The 18,069-nt window shown below is 42.6% G+C and overlaps 1 protein-coding gene across 1 annotated transcript in view; it reads left to right on the top strand.

Annotated features, from left to right (window-relative positions):
• Nucleotides 1–17,770, top strand: part of LOC111873675 — a 613,974-nt gene extending 596,204 nt beyond the window's left edge. Inside the window, exons 3-5 of the mRNA XM_023868593.2 lie at nucleotides 7,647–7,782; nucleotides 16,930–17,096; nucleotides 17,705–17,770. Coding sequence (XP_023724361.1) covers nucleotides 7,647–7,782; nucleotides 16,930–17,096; nucleotides 17,705–17,770 — 369 coding nt within the window. The remainder of the gene's footprint in view (nucleotides 1–7,646; nucleotides 7,783–16,929; nucleotides 17,097–17,704) is intronic.
• Nucleotides 17,771–18,069: the final 299 nt, after the last annotated feature.

The raw sequence follows: 18,069 nt of genomic DNA on the forward strand, positions 1-18,069 counted from the left end.
GAGGGGGTAAACTGTCACAGTTTTGCCTGTAAGGGCGATCGGAATGCCAAACTGTGTGTGTATGAGCCCCCCATACACACACAGTAACACTGCTTCACGTAATTTTTGTGCACAGTAGGTTCATCCGGCACTTTGCACTGTGTATACTTCTCTATGAAATTTCTCAGAGTAGGATTGGTTAGTTTTCACAGTGGAATATCTGCCGCTAAAAAGGCTTCGCATAAATCAGAGGAAAACTGAAAAACTATTATTAGAAAATTCACTAAGCAATTTTTGAACAGGAGCACTTTCTGTGGACTTAATTTTAATATTCTCTTTGTGTATATTAGTGTTCAAATGCTGAAGCACTTGAAAGCGTTTTTCACAACCAACTGTTTTCTCACACGCTCGGCAATAAAGAATTTCGCTTTCCTTACTTATCATCTCTCCTTCGAACTCCCGCTGATACAGCTGTAATTTAGTTTTCTAACTTACTTTCACTTTCGGCATGACTACAGAAAGCTAAACAAACTTAACTACAGGCTAGTCACCACTAACGTTAATGGCCCCCCCCCCGCTTCAAATGAAGAAGCGTAAGGAACCTCATGGAGACTTCGGAAATAAATAAGTTCCCTTATCGGTTGAATAGTATTACGTTGATAGCTGCTACATGTGAACGCTTCCGACTAATCTCTTTGCGGCCACTTTGATGGTACGCGGATGAGGCAAGTTACGTGTACAGGGATCGAGGTTGAATCGTATTACATTGATACCGGCTACATGTGAACGCTTCCGACTATCTCTTCGCGGCCACTTTGATGGTACACGGATGAGGCAAGTTACGAGTACAGGGATCGAGGAAGTCCCGTTCTGGGTATTGCATCAGAAACATGAATCATGACGAGATGTTGAGTCAAATATGCAACATATTGAAATACGGAAAAGAAAAGATGTATAAACATGACCATAATTGAAAACATCAAATTAAAATATATTAAAACATTTCAGAAGGGAAATATGCAGTATAAATAGATATCTTCGAAAATATGATGCTTATTCATAAAAGAGGCAAAATACGCATTTATATGCACCATCAAATCATGTCCAAAATTTAAGAAATGAAGCAGTTCATACATATATCCAAACGAGCATACTTTCTGGTTGCAAGGAAGAAATATGCATTTGCATTGAAATCCGGTCCCTAGTTATTAGTCACGTTACCTCTCATACATGACAGTACTTTATCTCAATGTTATATTGTATGTGAGACAATTATTATAATTTTGTTACGTCAACTTACGTGATACAGTCATTAAATTAATGGGCTGTGGTTTTATCGCATCATATTACAAGGTATTCACATATTCGTACACTTACACAGATCCACATCGGCCCTCAATATAGTTGTCGCTGGACACTATGTAAGTCTGCCGATGTTGATATAGCTGCCGAAAACATTGCTGAGACGTACCGGCAGGAAATTCCCGTACGGCGTCTCTTGTGGCATTGACGACCTCCTCAGACAACTGAAATCTACGACCACGTAGCTTTGCTTTCAAGCGGTAAAAGATAAAGAAATCGCACGGTGCGAGATCAGGTGAGTACGGACGGTGTGGAAAATCGGTGACCTGTTGCCTTACCAGTTACTCCTGAACAAGAACAGAGCGATTTGCGGGCGCGTTGTCGTGTAGCAACAGGCAATTCGTAATGTTAAACGTTTCGCTAGGGGATTTGCCTAGCTTTCGGCAGAACTTGATGTTTGCCCGTGAGCTAAATTTGACTTTAATATTGTGTTAATACTTGATAATGGCGGAAAAGCCCGAAACATTCGGAGAAATTATAGTGTATGTTATATCTACACAGATAATTCTGTCAACGGAACCAAATACTGAATTAGAGTATACATTCGCATTAGTTTTTGCACCATCATAGTAGATTAAACTGCAGCAATAAACACTATACGATGGAAATGTAATGTACATCATTCGACGCTTAGATGGCCATCACCAGACCACACGTCATCAGGGTTGTACAAGCAGAGAGGAGTAAAGTAGTCAATTTAGGTTATTCACAGATTAATTATTAACCCTATAAAGCAGCCAATCAAACACCAAAGAATCTGTGTTTTTCCTCACTGGATATATTTCCGTCTTTCGTCTAATTACCGCAATAAACGGTGGTTATTTACTTAAACAGCATGAAACCAGTTTGTGTTGGTAATGATAAATCAACGTGTTTCCTTCGAGGTGAAGAATTCTTGTAAATATTACGTAATGATTCAAAACCGAACAGGGTATTGTAGTGATAAACCTCTTGACATGTATTATGGAGGTTCTTTTTCAAATCTCGGACGGGATACCGATATACTGACTAAGGCTTTTAGTGGTTCTTCCTCAGTTCCTCCACCCAAATGCCGGAACTGTACCTCGATTAGGTGAGCCCTGCAAATCAGAACAGATGTGGCTAGACGCATCTTCTTAGTTCTAGATCGCTCTCTCTACACGGAGCCACGTGTCGTGCCTTAAGACGGCGCAAATACCGACCCAGTAAGGAAGGAAACACGCGAACATGGACTGTAACAGTCATTCCCCCAGCTCTTCCGCTGAACTGGAGCGCCTGCGCATGTCCATCTCTGCATACAGTCCAGATACTGAGCAGCGTCGCAAAGTAAACACAGGGAGCCAGGTTCTTGCCACTAGGCAGCTGCGTTTTGAAAAAACTTGATACCTCATCCTGAAATGATGGTATAAAATGAAGGAGTTATAAAAATTTTCTATATTATCTAAGTTAAAAACGTGTTCCGGAAGATAATCTTGCTTTGTTAGATATACAGGGTGTCCCAGGAATTTGGTGCCATAATTTAGGAGCCTACTGAGGGTTCCTTAAAATGGGAAGCTATGTCCGCAAAAGTAAAATAGCAACGCTAGGGCGGCATTTAAAACCATTTCGTTTAAAATTGGCGCCTCAATATCGAACTGCATTGCATAGAGGAACAGCCATCCACCAGCACTCGTGCCATTGCCAAGACTGTGGGGACATCAAAATCAAGTGTTTGGAGGATCCTACATGACCAACAACTTCATCCGTATCATCCAACGCGAGTACACGACGTAGGTACAGCTGACTTCGTACCACGAGTTCAATTTTGTCAGTGGATACTGAACCAGTGTTTACATCAGCCAAACTTCCTGAATCACGTGTTATTCACAGACGAAGCGCAGTTTACAAGGGATGGCTGGTTCAACTGTCAAAACAGCTACTTTTGGGCTTACGGAAACCCCAACGTTACTGTAGTTGTTTGCCATCCGGCGCAATTTTCTGTCAATGTCTGGGCGGGCATCATTGACGAACACTTGATTGGGCCTTTCCTCCTACCACCGCGGCTCAATGGGCCCTTTCACAAGGTGCTCCTGGAAAGTAGCCTTCAGACTTTGCTAGAAGACGTGCCACTGATTGTGCGGAGGCAAATGTGGATACAGCATGACGGAGCGCCGGCACACTTCAGCATTTTATCTCGAGACTACGTGGATACTGCTTTTCGTGGTTATTGGATAGGAAGTGGAGGTCCAGTGCCTTGACCACCCCGATCCCCAGACTTGACACCTCTGCACCATTTCGTGTAGGGCCATGTGAAAAGCCTGATCTACGACACGGTGGATAATGAATTCGAGCTGTTGGCCAGGATACCTGTTGCATGTGACGTGACCCGTGAGACACCTGGAATATTTCAAAGGGTGCGCCAAAGTTTCNGGAGGATTTGGTGGAATGAAGATTGGTAGGGAAGCCGAAGTACTCGGAGAAAATCCGTCCCAGCGCCACTTTGTGCACCAAAAATCCCACTTGACCAGACCCGGGATCGAACCCGGACAGCTGCTGTGGGAAGTCAGCGACTAACCGCTTGAGCTATGGCGCGGCCTTCGTTAGGTATAAGTGTGAAAGTAAGCTGTTGCCTAATTAGATGGATAATAATTAACTGACAACTCTGTATAACAGCTTTCATATTTTTACCTGACGACAAGAAGAGGCAGCTTCTGAAAGGTGTTTACTTAAACAAAAGGGGACGACAGAAAATGTCTGGTGTATGGCGCACTCCAACAGGACACTTCCATGAGCCTCTTATAAAGACTTATAAATAAAGCGACCAGTAACTGGCTGAAACAGTGTTACGGAGCTATGGAGCGCACCCATCCTTCCGATCAGAGGACAGCGCAGTCCACGTTCAGTGTTTTCTACTGCGAAACATGGCGATTGATACGGTATTCTGTAGAGATGTTTACGCAGAAGAGTAAAGGGCGTGATCTTCTAGAATATTCCATTATCTGCTCTCTTACAAACAGAGCCTTACTTCTAGACCTTGCCTCAAATCGATACTTCGCCACTGCTTGTTTTGCCCGCCCCAGCTAGGCAGTGGATTTCACAAATATACTCCAACCAAGCTGTGAGTGCCTCGGCAGCTAGAACGCTGTTGTGTCCATCCGCGCTAGACGATTACTGAGGGTGGCAAACCCCGAGAAGAAGGGAGACCTGTACAGTTAGATAAAGGAAAGAGTGCAGACATTACCATAAGTTTCAGGAAAGAAGTTGTGATTTTATTGAACAGATCGGAACACGAAAACCAATGAGTCTTCACGCCGTTTATCAGCCGAGTTTGCTGAATGTTGATTTCTTTAGATGCAGTTCCTTTTGCACGGCCACTGTCTTCAGTTATCGACAGAACTTCATGCTCATTTATTGACCTTTGTGTTTTCAGTTGCTTTCCACATCAAGTCCGATAATGTCCTTCAGTTGTCTTCACGTGGTTACAAGCTTGCCTTACTTCACCCACACTCTTCCTTGCCAATTCTTTAAAGAATATTATAACACTAGAATAAATATTTGAAACAGATTTTTATTTTATTAAATTATGCAATACTTCTGCTGTATTTAAATCACATTGGTATGAAGAGGGTCGCAAAACAGTGAATCATTTTTTCCCTGCAAAATTCTGTCCAAATTAAAAAGAGATTCCGGTTTTTACAGTGTCACAGTTTGCGTGATTTCTTTTTTGTTAATTGCGAATCAGCGGCAGTTTTATTACCTTGCAGAAGTATTATAAAGCGTGCCTTGACCTGACGTTTTCTTGTATATGTGGTGTAATGCGTGATAAGTTAAAACAGTACTGGAAGGTGCATATTGGGAATAATTTTCTCTTCCAGCTTCTTACATTTTGTTCTGTACATGCTGCCAGCAACATGGGAATAAATATAGCCCTCGGTCCTGCACTTGTCTCTACCATTACTCCCGAAATTTCGTCATGAGGTCAATAGTTTTCATTGTGCAATGGATATGAACCCAGGCCTCATCTGAATATACGGTTAGATTCCTCAGCCCTTTGCCACTATGTGTTGGAATTGTCAAGTTTGTGGCACATCGAGAAGCAGTGTCTTGTCCTTCAATTAAAAGATATCTTCTATTTATACACTATTTAATTCAGAACCTCATGCATTTCACCATTTTCCGAAAATTTCCCTCTTCTCCGTGAAATCCAGCATAATTTGTCACGAAGATGGGCAGTTTGCGCAAAGTGAGAATATCTTTCTTATCTCGCAGTGTTCTGGTATTACTGTACGCATACGACACTCTCCGAAATCAGCAAGATAATTTTCTTTTCCTCGTATCGCGTACGATTCGAGGCGGTGCAAACTTACTCTCACTTGTTCTGCTTTCTACGAAGTCCGTGCGTAATCTTTCTCATCACCCTCGCTTCCCTTGTGACTGCTGCTTCCACATCAGCGGCAAATCCTTCGGCATCCTTTGCTTCATTGCAGATTGAAGCACGTTTTGAACGACCCTCTCCTCAGAGAGCTACTATTGTGAACATTAGTTCCTGCTTTTCTGCGGAGCTTTCCGTGTGGGAACTATTGCTAATGTTTGTTTTTACACTTTGTAAAGATATTGAACTTCTGTGTATCTTAAGAACAGACACACACAAATCCCTACATTGTGAAATTGGATTGGCATGGGTAGGCTACTTGCTCACATCTCTAAACATTGTTGTGGAGCCTGTTCATTTTTACATCAGGCGGATTCCCTGGTTGGTGGCAACCTGTTGATAGGGCCTGGTTTAATCGTCAATGGGTAGCCGTTAAGAACACGAAGCACTCTGCGGGAGGAACTGAGTACTTCACTGTTTCGTCTAGGCTGGTGCTAGAGATGTTTATTTCTTCGCTACTGTCCTCAGCACTCATCAGAGAGTAGTTCGCATTTCGGCCGCGGGCACTCACAACTCGGCTGACTTATACATGAGTCAGCATGTTGCTTCCGCGTTTAAAGTTTAATGTAACTTGTTTACTGTGTATCTGCAGTATCCTCAGAAAGCGCAATGTTGTAACACAAGTGTTACAACACAGCTACAATGTGTTAGTGTTCGAATGTAGAAGTATGGGGAGGGACGAGTGAATAGAGGATTTGGTGGGAAAGCCGAAAGGAAAGAGGCCACCAGTAAGTCCTAGACGTAAGGCACAATAGATCACTGGTCGCGGTGCAAGGGCCAAGAATGCCCACCCCTTATAGATTGAAGTCCTAGACATAGGTGGGAGGATTCAGATGGTTCTCAGATAAATATGCCGTAGGGACTGGATTCAGCTTACTCAGGGTGGGGGTAAGTGGAGGACTGTTGTGAACACGATAATGGATTTCCGGGTACCATAAATTATTTTGGATTTATTTAGAGGCTGAGGGACTGGGATTTCTCAAAAAGGGTTCTGCCCCGTGGATTTAATTAGTTAGTATGTTTCAGCTAGGAACGAGGAGAGTCGTATAAAAATTAGTAACAAGGGTTATAATGCCCATACACTAAAATTTGAAAGTAAAGTTAAATTTATTTTTCCTTGTACTTGATTGAGTATCGCACCATGAAGATGGTTTATCAGTAGACTCAGCGGAATTGTCAGCTTCACGGTCTGGCGGCTTTACTGCCACGAATGTTCAATACAACAATGATAATGTGGGTCTACATATAGACTACGAGTACAATTATGTCCATATGAAACACGGTGATGATATGTACAACACAGTTCATAAATCATCTGTTTATCCCATGCTGTATAGCCCAAGGAACTCTAAGCGTCTCAAATTACAAATATCAAAGGCTCTGCTTCATGTAGTTAGTAAGCTGATTAGTTACACGCTGCTGTGATTCAGAAGACACTGAAATATTCGTTAAACTTCTAAGACGGTCTTCAGCTGGCCACCAACTGCCTCCTTTAACTGCATTCAAATGATGTGTAGCACACTCTTCATATGCTGTAAATAGTTTTACATATTTTACAAATTATTCAGCAGAAATAAATAGTAATTTGAGAATTATTAATAATGGTACAATTTTTATCGTGCTTGGAAAAACGTTTAGAACCGAAAGGAAGTTGTCATATTTGCTGCCGGAGGGGAGAGACTTGGAACTGAGACCGTCTCTGCCACTCTGTATAACGCAGCATCTGTCATCTCGGAGTAAAAGCCTGTCATTCTGTTGCCGTGGAACGGCAGCAACGAGAGTCAGACTCTACTCCGGAACATGAATTCGCAGTAAAAGTCTGTGTCGTTCTGTTGCAGTGGAAGGGCAGCAACGAGAGTCAGATTCTACTCCGGAACATGAATTCGCAGTAAGAGTCTGTGTCGTTCTGTTGCAGTGGAACGGCAGCAACGAGAGTCAGATTCTACTCCGGAACATGGACTTCGAAGGGTCCGGCTCCTACGCTTGTGTGGTATCGACACAGACACCCATCTACACGAAGCCGTCCAACGAACATGAGTTGACTGTCATACGTAAGTGTACCTTCCGTGCTCCAAGTGGTTGTAACCGCAATCATAGCACTCTCCTCTCTAATAGCCATGATATCTTACGCTGCATTCATGTTACCTTAAATGAATGAATAAGGGAGTGCCTTGACCTGTCCTTGCATTAGGATCCGTGCTGTACTGTGCATCCCCTTCTATTTCAACGAAGCTGGGATAGCTCAGTCGCTACAGCGAGAGGTAAAGTCCTGGGAAATCGTAAGGAACTTTTGTTTACTCCACGGCGGTCAAATCATTTCTGGGACCCTATCAGCCTCCTATCCAATGGGTACAGGGGTGATTTCCTTAGTCATGAAGCTAAGCACTATTGTCAAAGTCTTCATATCATAACGCGAAATTATATTTAAGCACAGGAAAATCTTACCCTTTTTAATATTTTACCCTGTTTTTCAACACTTCAACAATCGTATACTTCGAAGAAGTAGTGTCCCGGGGTGACGAATTCTTAAGTAGGCCGCGGCCTCACAGTCACACAGGATATGTGAGGATGATTACTCTTTTTGCAGGCACGTGTCACATTACGATTGTTTGTTAATCCGAATATGAAAATGTGTCCTTTCAGGTGACATGTCCCCTAAGTAGTCACTCACCTGTCGGAACGGATTTCTGTTCATTTTAATTACTCCTCAGTTCTTTTGGAAGAGGTTCCTATCTGAAATTCCTTTGCATGTTTTAGTCCTGTTAGGAAGTCCCGGTATTTCTTGGTCTCCAGTCCCTGGCAGCCTGCTGAGATCCCTCATGCTGGTTCAGGTCCTCTGAGAGGACATTCAGATCCCAGTCTTGTCAGTTCATCGGCAATTTAATTACCCTCAATACCCCTGCGTTCTTAATAATATATTTATCTTCTCCAATACAAAAACCACTATAAGTCTAAAAGCAGCAAATAATGACGTGTGCGATGCTGATTCATTAAAAACTCTTCAACGAATATTCAGAACTTCGAAATGGATATTCGGGTAGTGACATATAGATTAACAGCAGTTGAAGAACAACTGTACGTTAAAATTAATCACAAGCATTCAGCTCCTATGCGTATAAGACAGAAGTAACCTCGCTAACCTGTCTTTAATAACACAACATGACAAATCAAATCCCAGAAATCATTCTGTCATCACAATCTCTTCGTTAGCTCTCTCAACTGCCCGTAATTATTTTACTAGTTGTCAACTACGAGTAATTAACCGAGGAGCAGGCTATGAAGGCATATGTGAGAGTGGAGGTATATCTCCACTCTTCTTGACTTGGGCACTGGATGGAGGTGAAGATAGCAGGACCGTTACTACCGTTCCGCTGCTCACATTGAATTCAGAGCACGAGAGTACAAAGAATCTAAGCCAATTAATAGACCAATAAAAATCCAAATGTAAATTTGTAAATGTAAATGTAAATTTAAATTCCAGGGATAAATTCTTTTCTACAACACGAATGCCTTAGGATCGCCTTGTGGATATATATATATGTTATCACAAAGTCGACCGAAAATCAGTCTACTAATAAAGCACACAAAGTTCACTAAGAGACCATGTCACAGGACAGATTAAACAACTGACGATTAATTAAATTTTTTGAAGTTATTTAATTATACGTTCAGTATTGAGACTATGTGGTTTCGGACGGTAGGATGATTGATGAGTTGGAATTGGATTTCGAAGGTTCGTGATATAATTGGTGTACCATCCCAGTGCCTGCCTGGAAGGACTTATGGAAACTACGAAACTCCTAATACAGAATAATTGCATACCTACTAAATATTCGTATAAGTGTAGACAAACCTGTTTCAAATACAACTTTAGGTAAGGTAATGTTAAGTTGTCTCTGTGCTTAATTAATTAAGCGCTACGCTATGAAGACATGGGAGAGTGGAGGTATAGCTCCACCATTCTTGACCTAGGCACTGGATGAAGGCGAGTGATCAACTTCACGCTTCGGCCGCTTTACCACCGAAGAAGGAGACCCCGTTACCCATTGGATAGGATACTGGGGGGACACTGGAACCTACCTTGACGCTGTGTAGGAAAGAAAAATCTCATCCCTCTGTCGGGAATCGAACCCGAACCAACCAGCCAGTAGGTCGTCATTATACCTTATACGTTATCTCGGCTCCTCAGTAAGTAGTAAAGAGATAATAAACTAATGCAAAAGAAAATTAATTAATACAAATTCTGTAACACTTTATTATAATTACGCACACCATAAAAGCCTTCTACATGAAAGGTGTGTGTGCCTACTGATTGTGCGCTTCTTCCTTATCACAGGTCATCTTGATTTCAAATATCAATATTATTTTAAATGGCTTTCTTTATGATCAAGTTCTAAGTACTGTGCGTGGTATTAATGATTAACACAGAGAATTACTGTTTTTTGTAATCTTCCATCCTCCGGAATTCTAGGTAATATTACCTATAATTTAGGACGAAGTAAGAAGTCCAAAACCCAGTAATTCTGTATGTCATCCACCATCGTCAGAACCTTCTAGAATCTGTTAATAATTAAGATGTAAAGTTTCCTTTTATATTTATTTGGACGCCCCTGCCGATGGTCTAAGCGTTGACATATGTTGGATCATACAGTCATTTATTGATTAGAAAACTTGTTGCATTACATGGTGCTTGGATTCAGTAGCTCCATTCTTCCCAGAGGGTACCATTCCATCCCTTGCTAGCCTACTGGGAAATGAAAAGTCATTGAACAGAATATCAACACGCAATCCTCTGATATTACAACAATTTCCGAAATGGCGTTCACAGAGAAGAGTGGAGAAGTCTGAAGCAGACTTTGAGGTTAAACTCGACAGAACTGCTGTTATTAAGCTCGGAAGAACGAATGTTATTAACATCACACGACTGAAAAGTGTTCATAATCGGCGAGTCCTCTACCTAAACGGGAAGAATCTTCTTTTCCGTAATATACGAAGTGCACCACTTACAAGTGATCGCGAGCCAATGTAATGATTTGTAAATAACTTTTCCCGGAACCCTCAGCGTCACTTAAAAATTCGTCCGTGTAAATTCCGTTACTAGTTTTAAAACTCTGTGGGATAATTGCAAAATAGAAACATCGTTTTTTATACGGTTACAATGAAAGCTTAATTAATGAAGTTAGCTGCAGTGATGTATACATGTAAGTGTCAATGGTAAGTACAATCATTGGTTATATCGCAGATCAAGCGCATTGTGTCCGGAGTCTTAAGAGTGGGACCAGTCGGTGTGGAGTTTATGGTGAGCAGAATGTCACAGTTGGGTCAAATAGATAGAGCTAGCCCTTATTTCGGTCCGAAGATAGGAGCTAGTTCTATTTATTGGACCCAACTGAGTAGGTTTTAACCGAGAACGGGGACAGAATCCAGTCTCCGGGCTGAGATAGGAGTTAGCTCTATCTATTGGACACAACTGAGTAGGTTTTAACCGATAACGGGGACAGAATCCAGCCTCCGGACTGAGATATGAGCTAGCTCTATCTATTGGACCCAACTGAGTAGGTTTTAACCGAGAACGGGGACAGAATCCAGTCTCCGGACTGAGATAGGGGTTAGCTCTATCTGTTGAAAACAACTGAGTAGGTTTTAACTGAGGACGAGGACAGAATCCAGTCTCCGGACCGAGATAAGGGCTAGCTCTGTCTATTGGACCCAACTGAGTAGGTTTTAACTGAGGACGAGGACAGAATCTAGTCTCCGGGCTGAGATAGGGGCTAGCTCTATCTATTGGACACTACTGAGTAATTTTTAACTGAGGACGAGGACAGAATCCAGTCTCCGCACTGAGATAGGAGCTAGCTCTATCTATTGGATCCGACTGAGTAGGTTTTAACTGAGGACGGTGACAGAATCCAGTCTCCGGACTGAGAGAGGGGCTAGCTCTATCTATTGGACCCAACTGAGTAGGTTTTAACTGAGGACGGTGACAGAATCCAGTCTCCGGACTGAGAGAGGGGCTAGCTCTATCTATTGGACCCAACTGAGTAGGTTTTAACTGAGGACGGTGACAGAATCCAGTCTCCGGACTGAGAGAGGGGCTAGCTCTATCTATTGGACCCAACTGAGTAGGTTTTAACTGAGGACGGTGACAGAATCCAGTCTCCGGACTGAGAGAGGGGCTAGCTCTATCTATTGGACCCAACTGAGTAGGTTTTAACTGAGGACGGTGACAGAATCCAGTCTCCGGACTGAGAGAGGGGCTAGCTCTATCTATTGGACCCAACTGAGTAGGTTTTCCCTGAGGAAGGGGACAGAATCCAGTTTCCGAAACGTTGTGTTTTAAAAAAGAAAGAGGACTAATTTTTTTTAAAAATAGACAAGGCAATGGATAATGTCCAAAAATATAATACTTGTAACATTTCTTTTGATACTCATCATTCTATCCATAATTCATACTTTTCCATCATAGGCTTATTTATGGACCCAAAGCCAGGGGATCAAGTCTCATCGCATTGCTGTTGTTGCTGCTGTTATAGTGCAAGATCGTACTAATATTGCTACATGTTTAGTCACTAGATACGGGGTTTAGAGTGACAACTGGATTCATTTTTCTCTTACAAGTAGTAAATACGTACAATTAATTGAGGCCGCGCCATACCTCAAGCGGTTAGTCGCTGGCTTCCCACCGCGGCGGCCCGGGTTGGATCCGGATTTGATCAAGTGGGATGTGTGGTGTACAAAGTGGCACTGGGGCAGGGGTTCTCCGAGTACTTTGGTTCCCTGCCAATCTTCATTCCACCAATTGCTCCACAATCACCCTCACTTATCATCTGGCGCTGGTACAATAGGCCGGAAGTGGCCGCAGTACAAAGTCCCAGCCCACTGGCAATAAAAAATACAATTAATTATAGCGCTATGGCGAAATCACGCACTCTACAATTTACTATGGCACGCACTAAGTTTTCTGTACATCCACTAGGCATTGCTTGGTAACGGTTCTCAACGCTGTAGATTCCTTAGCTTTCGTGTTCAGGGGCTCCTTTGCTCTCTGGCTGTCGACTGTCTGGCATGTCTCTAAACACCTAATGTCTCAGGAATAACCAAGTAGTCAAAGTCACGTTACGACTGACGGTCAGTCAGCCAGTCGGTGTAGGTGTCGAACCTCACTGGGGCCCAAGACAAAATTTTTGTTTCTGTCAGACCTTCATAGACAGCTGTCAAAATTAGTAGTACACGTCTTCTGTATTTACATCTATATATACATGTCGGTATTTGTACATGGCCCGACACGATGGCCGAGCGGTGTAAGGCATGTACTGTCTTCGCTCGCCTTGAAACCGGGATATTGGGTTCGAATCCCACTCAGGGCATGGATGTTTAGTATATGTGTGTGCGATTTTCTGTGTTTGTGTACAGGTAGAGGCCTTGCGACGAGCTGATCACCCGCCCTAGCGAATGTGTAAGATCTAGAAAAACCAAAGTGAACGGAGAAGTTCATGGAGGTAGGCCTAGGCCCTCTAGGCCTGTAGTGCCAAGGAAAAAAAAAATTGTACATAATCAGTTTTCAAGGGTCAGGTCCCTCTACATATGAGCAGAGCAGAGAAGAAGCTAACTGCTGGTAGTCAGTCGGCACAGTCACTCCTGGCATCGGGCCCCGCTGGGACCCATGGCCGTATTTTGGTTCAGGCATCGTCCGACTTGTATAAATGAGTTAACTGTGGCTATTGGCGAGATTGAAATATGTGTATGAAGAAATAAACTGCAGAAGTTCTTTAGTGACTTGCAGATTTCTTGCTTTAGTTGTCTGGAGTCCTACGTAAGAGAACTTACTCTAAAACTAAGTTGGTTCCACTTTGTTCAGTGTACAATAGAAACTGAGGTTACAGACTTCAAGGACAAACGCCATAGGTATTATCAGATGTTGCTTACTGGCCTCTCTTTCTGTCGTTGCAAGGATATGAGGAAACCCCAAACTTTCTTCTGATGTTCGTGCTGTTGGTAGATACGAGAGAGGGGCGAGAGAGAGGGAGCATATAAAGCGGATGGAAGTGCACTGTGGGAGGAAAGAAATAGAGATAGCGTGAAGACTCGGGTTAGTGAGGCAGAAAAATACGAGTACAATCATGGGTCCCGCGGGACACGGAACGAAAAATGACTGTGCTGGCGAAGGCCAACAGCAATTAACGTTGTAAAAATACAGGAGATAAGACGAAAGGAGATGAAACTACAAAATAGTTGAAGATAAGGAAGAACGAAGGTGAGGGAATGTTTTAACTTGAAGGAGCGTGAGAAGGGGAGGGGGGCAGTCCAGGTAAGGCTGACAAGAGGCAAAAAAATAAATCCTGGATAAAGAAATGGAAAATATAAGAAAAAAGCTAAAGGGATATAAGAAGGAAAGAGAATATGTTTATCGCTAATAAAATTTGAACGTAAGTTACCTCGAAAAAGCAAAATGTTCGGAACCACGCCATGCAGACTTCGTATTGTAGATTTTTCTGTACAGGATCGCTAGTTAATGATTGATTTGCAAAGATCCTCCTAAATCTGCATTTGTCTGGAAATATTTCGACACTAAATCTGGAGCGAGACTCGTTCATCTGTTTCAAGCCCACGATTTAGAACAGTAAATATGTGTACTTACGGACGCTGAATTCCTATCTAAATTGAGACAATATATTTTTGTGTAATTTTAGCAATAGCAATGCCATCTCTTTAAGGTGCGCAAGAAATTAAAAATTAATAAATACCATCTTTATGTCACGTAATAGGGGTCACTATAGACGGGGTTTGAATTTATTGGCCAATTACAGAGATCCTAACTATAATATTATAAAAGTATCGCTATTTCCACAATTCACAGGTCACTAGAGCACACGGTCTAGTGTTCTCAGTCTGTTACTAGACGTTTCCTGGTAACGACTCCAACAATGGTTATTCCTCTGCTTCCTGCTCAAGTTCTCTCTTCACAGACTCCTGCACAGAACTAAGTTCTAAACTTGTCCATTGCTTATAACACCTTGGCACAGACCACATAGAAAACACAGCTCTATTGTTGCTTTCGTGTCTGTTTCTGTGGTAACGTGTTTACTGAGCCGTTGTCCAGAAACGGCCCTGGTGTATCCGGCATCTCGCGGTCGTTAAATAGCAACATCCCTAAACGCTACAATAATATCTGAGGTACTTGCTGGCTGGGCATAATGTTTAACTACCCGTACTTTATAAACTCTTCCCGAAGCCATTTTTCCTTCACCTAACTCATAAATACAGATTGGATGTAGGCATTCAGGTTTATTGGTTTGCAATGAAGTCTGTGCAAACAGAATCTTTTGTGATTCCTGGTGATGAAGTCTGCTGCAACGATTTTGTCGCAGCAGAGCATTTATTGTGGTTTTATCCTATTTGGTTATGGGGGGTGCAACTTACAGCTGTCCCAGGCACTCAGACCGCTGCTGGGCCCATCGTACACCCCCGACATCGCTCGAGCCCTTCAAAGAACCATGGCTGTAATGCCATAGCAGAAACATCCTAACTGAGGACCTCCTGACGTCAGTATATCTTTTGCATGTCTAGTCAAAGTGGAGCATTGATAAATTATGTCTTTTAATTCGCATAGTGGGAGGTGGAGTTCTGTTGGGTCCACTAGGCACGGCGGCCACTGATTGGCCTATTGTAGCCTTCCATGGGTGATTATGATGATGGAGAATTTGGGAGAATGAAGATTGGCAGGGGAAACCGAAGTAATCGGAGAAAACCCGCCCCAGCGCCACTTTGTCCACCACAAATCCCATTTGACCAGACTCTGCTTTGAACCCGGACCGCCGCGGTGGGAAGCTAGCGACTAACCGCTTGAGCTGCTGCGCGGCAAAATCTTGTCTTAGAAGGATTCTTCCTCTGGTTTGCGTGTCCTGAATGTAGCGCTTTCCTAGATTCACAGGACGGATTACATCGGCCAGTCAGCAGCCCCATTCGCAGCCTACAATACGGTAATCCTCGTTATAACAGACTCGGATATAACGGACACATTTTGTCGTGTACAGTTGTGAATTTTCAGATGGCGAGGCACGAAGAAGGTTTTGTAGTTTGAACCCTATTTAAAACAATAAGTTCTGGCAAGAACTAATCGTCTACCTTTCTTTGATGCGACACAACCGCACAAGAAGCGAGGTCTCCAAAAATTCATCTTTGCCACGGGAATGTCTTTACCTAGTTCTTACCTGGCAACGACAGAAGGATACATAGAAAGACCCACAGACACACATGTTCCAATAATTCTTATATGTTTCATGTATTCTGTGCCTCGGGAACGTGTCTACCGAGCCGTTTCCTAACAACGATATACATGATAGGCAGACAAACTAATGAGAGGGATTTATGAATTACGCCGTTGTGATGGGTTCAGGTGCAATATTATATGTACCAAGTTTCATAAATATTGGTTGAGGCATTCAAAATTTACTGATGGAATCACAGATACACGGACAGCATGGAGATCGCATAAGAATGTTGAGCGATACATTACAGAGATATCTCTAAACGTGTTCCTGGCCGTCCCATCCCTGGTGGAGCCAGATAACGAAGTAAGTGCACGGAGTTCAGTCCTTATTCAGACGCAACAGGTTACTCAGCTACTGGAGAATTCATTAGGTTCATTACAGTTTGCGCAAGAGTCCTTCACTGGTCCCCATCCTGAGCCATATTAATCCAATCAATAACACTGAACTCTCTTTCTCTAAGATCCATTTTAATGTTGCTCTGCCGCCTACATACAATTCTTCCTAGTTTGCTTTTCCTTCTGGTTTCCCGCCGAAACCCTGAATGCATTCCTGTTTTCCCAAGCCTGCTGCATGCCCTGCCCATTACATTATTTCATGGCCATTCTATTTATACTCGCATTTGACGAAGAGTACAAGTTACGAAGCTCATTATGCAGTTTCCTCCAGCCTCCTGTCACTTCATCTCTGTTCAGTCCAAATATTCTCAACACCCTGTTCTCAAATGCCTTCAGTCTGTGTTCTTCCCTTAGTATTTCACGCCCATGCAAAACTACAGGCAGAATTGAAATTTTCTAGGACGACTACTACAGTTGTAGCTAGGGAAATAGTGCCCCCCCCCGCATGAAGAGGGAAGTCTTGACTTGCGACGATCTGCAGCCGATACAGATGTAGTGTTGAGTTTCATGGATTGTCGCTTTGTTTGCACAGAGACGCAGCGAGACCCGCCACAAGTACTGACATCAAAGCCGGTCTATCAGGTGGGAGAGACGTTAGAGGCGAACTGTACAACCAGCCCATCGCGGCCCATAGCCCACATCACTTGGCTGGTGAACGGCAAATCTGTGAGTAGAGCGCATTCATACCGGTGTTTTCAGGTATCTGTGTGCAGTGCTATATAGCCGACATTTTGTTCACGCTTTGCCTCTGTGATAGACTGTAATGGCGGACATCTGCTGCTACTGTGTTTGTGCACCTTCTTATCGAGTTTACCCGTCAAGTCCAAACAACCAAACCATTAAGGCACAGACTGTGGTTATTACTTTCACCCTATTTGGAATAAGTTTTGACTAAACATAGACACATGCCTTTGGCATGGTTTTTTAAATGCATGCATCGTTCGACACCAAACATAAGGACGGAGGGTGAGCGTGTTGATATATGGATTTCAGTAACAGCGAATTTGTATGTAGCAGCAGAACTGTTTCATATTTGCTGAAAAACTCAATGTCTCTGGATTCAGTTACTAACCACAAACCTCTAAACGAAACCTCTGCACTTATTCACAGATTTCTTAATGGCAAACCTTTAAAACTAATGTCTATTAAATAACTGTTAACACTTTTATGTTTTGGAAAGTCCGCAAAAATTTATTGAACATTTAATTCACCGGAGGGAAGTTTGAAGGTGCATCTTCTTGTCGTGGTGTGCCACCTTGTCCTTCATTGTCGAAAAGTGCTGTAGAAGAAAAAGTACTATATTACAGGACAACGTGGCACACCACGGTAACAAGTTTCACCTCAAAGACTTGCCCTGCAGCTCAGTGGATTAACCAGTGCAACAGGATGCTGAAATATATTATACTAATAGTATATATATATATATATTCGGCATAGAGTGTAAATGTGATGATAATTATAACGTGTATATTTGTAAATATTCCAAAATATATACATAGAATCTTGTCTCTACTGTCATAATTTATGGTAAAATTTGCTCCGATTAAAATCTGTATGTATAAAGAGGATTATACGGCCTAGAAATACCATGCCACTGCCATGTTTATTTTACCTATAAAATGAAAGTTTAGAAGCTGGTTTCGGTTTCTGCCTTTGATTTAACTCCTAAATC

Source organism: Cryptotermes secundus, unplaced genomic scaffold (genome assembly GCF_002891405.2).
Source record: "Cryptotermes secundus unplaced genomic scaffold, Csec_1.0 scaffold1500, whole genome shotgun sequence".
In the NCBI taxonomy this organism is placed as follows: Eukaryota; Metazoa; Arthropoda; class Insecta; order Blattodea; family Kalotermitidae; genus Cryptotermes; species Cryptotermes secundus.